At 45.8% G+C, this 8,907-nt stretch overlaps 1 protein-coding gene across 1 annotated transcript in view; it reads left to right on the top strand.

The window, feature by feature from the left end:
• Positions 1-8,907, top strand: part of LOC106808815 — a 27,702-nt gene that overhangs the window by 14,115 nt on the left and 4,680 nt on the right. Inside the window, exons 9-10 of the mRNA XM_014811676.1 lie at positions 156-318; positions 1,066-1,290. Of these exons, the coding sequence (XP_014667162.1) occupies positions 156-318; positions 1,066-1,290 (388 nt within the window). The remainder of the gene's footprint in view (positions 1-155; positions 319-1,065; positions 1,291-8,907) is intronic.

Below are 8,907 nucleotides of genomic sequence, written 5' to 3'. Positions count from 1 at the left end.
TATAAACATAATACTAAACAACCTAAAACTACCTCGGGTACATATCTGTAGTACCTGATACGACAACGACCCCATCTGCTATACTAAGTTGTGTAACTTCCCACCCACACTCTGTTACTGACAGGAAATAAGTCTGTATTTGTTTGTCTTTATAGAAAAACGGGCGTCTGTGACCATGGCTGAGGCTGATGCTGGTGTTAGTATCTATTCTGCATTCTGTGCTGTGCAAGCTGTCATGGATGCCATCTTTCATAGCACTGCCATCGAACACAAGATTCAAGCAGAGTTTAGAAGGTCACGCCGCAATAGTGAAAACTGGTACGAATAACTTGCTTGTATACACTACAGGCTTCAACGAAAGTGCTTCCTATATGTCACCCATTCATTAAGAACATCACTTTACGATGCATGGGCTTGGCTGAATGTAGTTCTAAATGTAGTTTACTGGCAGGTTAACATTGGAGGAGAGGAAGGGAAACCTAGCTAAAACAATATAAAAGGCTAGCATTCAAGCTGGAAAGAAAGAAAACCCAGTTAATGAAATAAAAATAGACATAAAACTATTTGTCTTGGCCACATATAGCAAGTACAAAGACATCGTCAATCCGTGGTTACGTGTATATACTTGCTTGTTTGGGGGCATGGCACTGGATAACGGTATAAGAGAAGTACTGTAAATAAACTGATTCGTATTTAGCTATTTTGGTCTCTCTTTGTCTCACCACGTGTCTTAGCACTCTTTGTTAGCTGCCTTATGCCAGGTGTATATATTGTCTATATACTATTAATTTATACCATTTCTATCAAATTTACACTCACCTACTGTGTTCCTATTCGCTACCCAACTAGTGTACATCCTAGCACTACAAGCATCTTTGAATCACGTTTGTGACGATGTAAATGTTTTATTCATTGTTATATCTTTAGCACCACTCTATAATTTTGATGCCGCGACACATTTTTTGTTTCGTTAAGCTTTACATATGGTCACATCCTTATACCAGAAGAGTGACATGCCTGTTGGAGTCAACTGTATTTTTAAAAAGTAACCAACATCAATTGCAGCAAATCGGACCTATGCAAATCGGTCAGCCACGAATCGCAAGATTGCGAGAGAACGAGGTCAGCTTGTGTCGGCATTGATACATCGGGGTCAAAGGTCAGATATGATGAGATGGATATGCAGGCGCAAGCACGTGACGAATACCAGCAGCTTTATACAAAACATGTGATGATGGCACTGCAGTGTGCAAGGAGTGCCATCACAGCTGTGAATCCTCTGGCATACAGGTGAGTTGCACCCTGGCTAACATACCACACATACGATCTAGCGGACTGGTGCACCAATTATTATCTAACATTTCACACCTGTGATCTCGCATGCAGGTGCACCAGTCACTGTGAAACATTTCATACCTGTGATCTCACGTACAGGTGTCACACTTACTGCCCTGTTTAATATACCACACTTGTGATATAGCATACATGTGCACCAATCACTAGTCTAACATTTCACACCTGTGATCTCATGTACAGGTGCACCATGCAATCACATACAGGTGTGTTTAGTGCTGTCTAACATACCACACCTGTGTTCTCACATACAGGTATAACCATGCACCATGAGTTTCTACACGGACAGGCACAGAGTGAATTTTTTTCTAATATGGATTTTTTACAGCAGGTGCCTTTTGTACTCTCTACCTTAATTTTCTGTCTCTGCCTGCAGCCTCTATTAGGTTATGTATAGTTGATCTATCGATCTGGCATGATTGCATGACAGGCAGCCTTATTAAGTCAGTGTTGCACTAGGATGTTCTAAAAAGCAAACAGTGGGATTTTGGAATGCAAATAAGCATGTCCACTTAGATAAGGGATGAGCTTGACTGACTAAGCAACAATAGCCAAGGGGACGTGATTGTCTCACTCAGGCGCATTCGTTAGTTACTTATCTTCTCCATTTTATTGTCCTACTGTAGGCGTTCTCTATAACTGCAGAGCATTGTATGTATTTGGGTAATATCTGTGCATGCTCGTGTATGTGATGTGATGTTATGCATTAGATAACATAGACAGCTCGTGCTGTCAGATAGTCAGTTATTTTTTACAGTGTTCCTACTGGTGGTTTAGCACGTGCATGGATTGTATAAATATATTTATTGTTCACGATATATTTATAAACATAAATATGCTGATTTCTCTTGGATTACAGTATATGATAACATAGCAAATCGATCTATTCTCCCCAGGCCTTAAACTTATGTCGGTGCGAAATGCATTCAAAACTGAAGCTAATTTGCGCCACCCGATATTTCCTCCTACATCAACCTGCCTAATCGACATGCCTTAATTTCCAGCTGCGTTTACATTGCAATATACCAACACAGTCATCCGGTGATTTCACAGAATGGCGTATACGTCTCGGAGCTGATCGAGTCTACCTGTGCATTGGGACAAATTGTACCCACCATCACACTCTTAATTGACTCCAATTAGCTTTCGGGGGGAGGGGGATTTTCACTTACCTGGCATGATCTCTGAAAATCCATGGGAGAACCGTGATAACATATGATCAATAGCATATCCACACAGCTTGCACCATTTTTTGTACATTGCTAATCTGTTGGTATAGGGAATATATTTTATTGCTCTTCAATCGATCAGTAAATGAATTATATTTTATTTCTCATTCAATAATTGGTTTATGTAAGAATCATGTATCATATCTCATTAACTTGTAGGTGGAAGGACAATATATCTATTATATATATATACTAGTTAATCGAGAAACTATATATTTATCACGTTGGGAGTAAAAACGAATGTTGTTTTACAAATTGTTGTGTACAAATGTGTAATTGGTTTTTATTCCCTCCTGATCATATAATGTTCCATAGATGGACCAAGTTTATATCATTTGAAAGCATGTAGATCACAGGAATCATACGTGTATCACATTGTAGCTTTTTGATGCCTTTGCATGCAGGTGCTGTGGTTATATCTCATCATCACAGCAGGGGTGAATAACGTAACAGAGGACTGTGCAATTCTTAATTATTGGAAATCTAACATAGGTTAGCCTAAATCTACCTGTGATTACCTCTGCCCAACGGATTTGGAGGAGGTTATGTTTTCGCTCTCGTGTGCGTGTGTTTGTGTGTTAGTGTGTTCGTGTGTTCGCGCGATCGATATTAGCGCGTCAGCCAGCGAGCCAGCCAGCGCAGCGAGCCAGCGAGCGTGTACATGTGAGCGAGCAGCAGCAACGAGCGTATGAGCGTATGAGCGGTGAAAAACTGTATAAAGATATTAACAATAACACGTGCTTATTTTGAAGATTCATGCGGTTGCACGTCTGCCAAATTTTCTTTGGACATTTGCTGAAAAAATACGGTTATTCCACGAGGCTGTGCTCTGCAACGAACTAGTTATTATAGTATGGCAGAATTTTCATGGAGTCACACGGACTCCTGCATACTGGCATATGTCAAATCAGGGAGTCCGACAGTAAATCAGGGAGTATTTGACTCCGGACTCCCCTTTAATTTCGCACCCTGTATATATACAATAAATGAGTCTTGTACACTCGTTTGTTTTTATTCACTCCTGATTACATTAATACCTCCATAATATTTAGATCAGATATCATTATTTTGGTCGTGGTGCCAGTGCTTATGCTGCACCCGTACTTATGTTAACGCATCACATCATACATGTTACACATCAACAATGTAGCAATCGAAGAACACGTGCAGGTGTTTGAAGGTTGGTCGCTTCTGAGGTAGAATATGCCAACACGCCATCTGTATGGCGTATACATTTAGCGGGCATCCTGTAGCCTTGGCGAGCCGGTTGCCACCTAGCAGAGCCTCCAGCCGCCGACGCCCTGTCATCCCCGCATATGGCTCTTCCCCTCCAGTGAAGATCTCGTGAAGAAGATCACCGAAGCTCCACACGTCTGACTTGATGGAGATGACGTTGTCCTGGATGGCTTCAGGGGCAGAACACTGCAGAGTATCATTTTGCCAGCAGCCATTGTTGTTGTTATCGGCGCTGCTAGAGCCAAGCGTGTCTGCGTTCAATGTCAGGGAGGCGTTTTGTACTGTTTCCGAGTATTGATGGCCAGCATGGATGGCCTTTGAGCACCGGCTGCCATCTTTGCTTGTTTCTGAGCATTGGCCACCATCTTTGACTGTTTCTGAGAACTGCTGTCCATCTTTGACTGTTTCTGAGCACTGGCCACTATCTTTGACTGTTTCTGAGCACTGCCGCTCATCATTGCTCTTTTCCGAGCACTGGCCACCATCAATGATTGCTTCTGAGTATTGACCACCATCGTTGACTGTTTCTGAACACTGGCCGCCATCTTTGATTGTTTCTGAGCACTGCCCGCCAAATTTGATTGTTTCTAAGCACTGGCTGTCATTGTTGAGTGCTTCTGCGCTTTGACAATCTACTGTAATCTCTCTGCTGTCGTAGCCATTTTGTGTTGACCCTAAACCGTAATCGGCATCTTCGACCTCACTTGTGATGCTGTCTGTTTTGCACATCCCCTTGAAGTCCCGCTCGTCATCTAAACTAGGGCGACCTTTGGCGACCTTCAGTGAGCGTGGCTGCATGCCGTCGCGGTCGTGGCGTGGTGCAGCGTACTCACAGACGCTCACGTTGTTGCGGCCCCGCGGCGCGGCGTAGTCAGACACCTTCACGTCCCCACGCGCGTCTAGCAGCACGTTGCGCGCGCAGAGGCGTCCGTGCGCGATGCATCGCTCCTCGAGATGCGCCATGGCGCTCGCGACCTGCGCCGCGACGTGCACTCGCCGCCGCGCGCTGATGCCGCCGCGGAGAAGCCCCAGCAGGGTTCCACCCGTAGCCATCTCGAGTAGCAGGCAGGGGGCGCCGGGTGCGTGCGTGAACGCGTAGACCTGTAGCAGGTGGCGGTGGTAGCAGGCGTCCCGGCGCACCGTGCTGAGCGTGGCGAGTGCGTCCATACGGCTGTCCGGCCACAGCAGCTGCTTGATGGCAACCTGCAGCAGTGAGAGAAGCATGGCCGTCAGTGAGAAAAGCCATTGTGGTCATTAGGAAATTTAGATTGTCATTTTTTAGTTGAACAAAATTTACGTTTAGTTAAAGGGACAGTAGCCTCTAGGATTTTACTGCATATAACTGTACTTACTGTATAACAAATCGTCTATACCCACACGTATTTGTTACCAGATACCTAATTTAATTGTTATAATTAATTACACATCAACGCTACGAAATTTGAACGGCGCCATGACACCCGCGACCGTGCTGCCACCCTGAAAAAGTTGCGTATTTGACAATTTATTTTGCACGTTACAGACCGAGGGCTAATCACAAAAGTGCAATTATATTTATACCTAAATGCTATTTAACCGAACGATATTCATTTTAGGGCAAATTTATCCATATAACTGAAACTATATGTCGTTTATAAGATATTACAATCCTTTTGCTTTTAAATGAATAAATAAGAAACACCCTCCGTCTGTAGCCCTTGGCTGGAAAGTGGTTTTGTGCAACTTATCAGATCGTGCGCTTTGAGTGGCACCACCGTCATTGTAATCAAACTGTAGTCATTAGTTTTGAAACCTTTTTTTTTTAAATATTTCCAATGGTGATTGAACCATGAAACTTTTTATGTAGCGTAATTATAACCTAAATTAGCTGAAAATAACCCTAGAACTTAGAGTAAACTCTCCCTTTAAATTATTTGAAATTACTTTTACAAGATATTTACAATTACTTTTTTACAAGATATTTTTTCATTATGTGTGTATGTGCGTGCACGTGCGCATGCGATCGGGAAGACGGATGGATGGAACAATGGGTGGGGTGGATAAATGGATGGCTCGCTGGATGGATGAATGGATGTGTGGATGGGTGGATGAATGAACGGATGGATGGATGGATTGATAAATAGATCGAGTGGGACTAAGGTACCTGTTTTGATATTTTTCCCACGTGCATGTGTCCACTCATCACCACTGTTCGGTCGCCCCGCCCTATCTCCTCTTCTGTCACGACTGCCCTCCAAGATACTTCCATCGGCAGTCTCGTCTCAAAAATCACACCTGGAGGGCGAGGGCAAGGCTGCCCCAGGTGGCAGCACAGGACGCTGTTGTCTCTCATGTGTTTTACCAGGGCGTGCATCGTCTCAAACTTCCAGTCGCGGCCGAACTCATCCCGCGGCGAGCGACGGATGACAAACGACGCGCGAGCGAGGTCGCTGCCTGCAGCCTCCGTTGTCTTGTACACACTGTAATGCTCGACGGTAGGCGCGTCACGCGTGGCGGCAGCGACAACCGACAGCGTCCACTTGGGGGCGCTGCTTAGCAGTCCTTCCTCGTCGGGGAGCGACTTGTACAGGCAGAACGTGCCGACGGGGCTGTGCAGATATGCAAACCAGTGCTCGGCGTCCTTCCGGCCGAAGGTGCCACCTACGTACCAGTCGCTTGCCTGTGTAGAGCGCACGCCCGCGCACAGCGGCCGGTAGACGTACCCGCACTGCCGTTTCCGCCCGGCTCCCACGCGCTCCGCCCACCACCAGAATGCGCCGCGCGGTTGCGTGATGTCGTAGTACTCTGCGCGACGGTAGAGGGCGCGGTTGCCGCGTGGGAGCGGCGCGTGGATCTGCCAGTGAAGGATGTCGATGACGTCGCCCGCGGCAACGGTCAGCTCGTCATCCAACATGGCGGCATAGTCGTGCAGCGCCACCACGTGTTCGTGGTGCAGTGCGGGCAGGAATATTGAGTCTTCCTGCGGGGACACCCTCGAATCTTCCAGGGGCGGGATGCCGAGGCTCTCCCTGAGTTGCGCGTCTGCTGCGGCCGCTCTCTCCCGTCGCTTCTTCGTCACCTTCCGCGACAACCTCTTCATTGCTGCTTCGGCGCGTTTATAATTTTGGTCGTAGCGCCGATTCACGCATTCGTTAGTACGTGTGCTCCCTGCGACAACCTCTTCATTGCTGCTTCGGCGCGTTTGTAATTTTGGTCGTAGCGCCGATTCACGCATTCGTTAGCGCGTGTGCTGCCGCTTTCCTGCTTCGTTCTTGTCTGCTGTCGCGCATTCAACTTTGCCAGAAACACGTACAATTAGCAAAGTTTTGATCACGGCTGACGTACAATGCGAATCGCACGCCAACATGCGTCGTAGAATTATGAGCGCATTGCGTGCCCCGTAGTATAGGCTCTGAGTAAGTTGTTATCGGTGTAAGTCCGTTAGCAAACCGTCGTTCCCACCGCCGTGCAAATACAGGCGTCTGGCAAGACTGAGTCACAGCACAGATACACACGCATACACGTGCAATAAATTCTCACGAAAGCGAGTAAGGGTACAAATGTTCGCGGTACACACACACATCGACGTATACACACACATGTAGCGCGTGGGGCGCCCCTGTTTACTCTAAGAATTAGCTGGAATGTACACTGCAAATTCGCCGAACACTTCCTTATGCAGGTTGTTTAAATAGTTTTCAATTTTTCCCTCTGCCGTATCATGCCTATTGGTTTACTTTCCAACCTGCTGATCTGACAGTATAAGCTACCAGGTCAATGTAAACGCATGCTTGCTCGGTTAGGTCAGTGTGTATAAACACGGGGGAAGGGAAGTTACACCCATACGCTGCCTGATCATACACACGCGCGGGTACACAAGGAAGTCGCTCTCGTTGCTCCGCTGTGCAGCTGGTATGAGTAGGATCAGTGGTCGTCATCTCGTTTCCTACGCACAGCGTACGTACATATCCGGCATGCTGGCACGGATATGTCAACGATTGCTGTTTATTTGCAGCGATTGCAATTCAATCACTGTAAAAAAATGTAAGCAGGTTGTGAATCAGCTGCGTAAGGGGGGGGGGGCTAGGACAATCCCATAGAGAATTCTAGGGAAATATAGGGATTATAGGGGATTATAGGGATTATATTATTATATATATATTATTATAATATAGTGGATTAATTTATATTAATGAGGGATTTTATAGGATTCATATAGAGGAATATATATTATACTTATAAGGGATTTAATATATTTATAGGCAAGGCTCGACACTAACTGTTTTTGTTTTTAGTGCGCCGATCGGGCCATCCAAAATCATTGATTTTCAATTTTTGGTGGCTCGCCGAAAATAAATCTGGTGGCCCAAAAAAAAAAAAAGAAAAACATTATAAGAATCTTTATTTCAATCTCGTATTGTATATTATTTGAAAATTGGGGCCGTCCTGATGCACTTGCACAGTCTTTAAAGCAAACCCCAAGCACACTGCACATTGATGATTGAGGCATACATTTTGAATTATCTGCATTCCAACGGCAATCGAATTTCAGCCAGAAACGCGCATTTTCTGGTTCGCTTTGATACGAGGTAATCACAATGTATGCTTGGCGCGTTGCAAAATATGCTATGGCTCTGCGCCGCTCAGATTTTGACCTCTGGCTAGACTGGTTCGCGGGCCCGACTGTTCGTCGTCGCAGAGCGTGACATTTGTCTAGCAGAGCGTGAGGCCGGATACGCAGTCAACGCAGCGAAAAACGTGCTAGTTGCAGCCGCAGTAAGACGGAGTAAACGCATGCGCCGCGTGTATGCCGCGGTGAAATGCTGACGTACTACGTGTGCCCGATCCTCGACGCGAATTGATTCGCTCTCTTTGAAATGAGATAGCACGTAAGAAACAATTATTTTTATCAAAAGACACTTGAAATTTTAGTGGCGCGTTCGGGCCACCAAAATTTTAACTTTGTGAATTTTGGTGGCCCGAAATCAACAAGTTTGGTGCCGGGGCTCACCGGCAAGACCACCGCTAGTGTCGAGCCTTGTTATAGGGAACTATAGGGAATCCCTATTATCTACTCCTGATAGGTATCAGGAGTAAGATAGATCGGGGT

The sequence above is a fragment of the Priapulus caudatus genome, unplaced genomic scaffold (genome assembly GCF_000485595.1).
Source record: "Priapulus caudatus unplaced genomic scaffold, Priapulus_caudatus-5.0.1 Scaffold307, whole genome shotgun sequence".
NCBI lineage: Eukaryota > Metazoa > Priapulida > Priapulimorpha > Priapulimorphida > Priapulidae > Priapulus > Priapulus caudatus.
The sequence above is the reverse complement of the archived record's forward strand: the minus strand, read 5'-3'. Positions and strand labels throughout refer to the sequence as shown.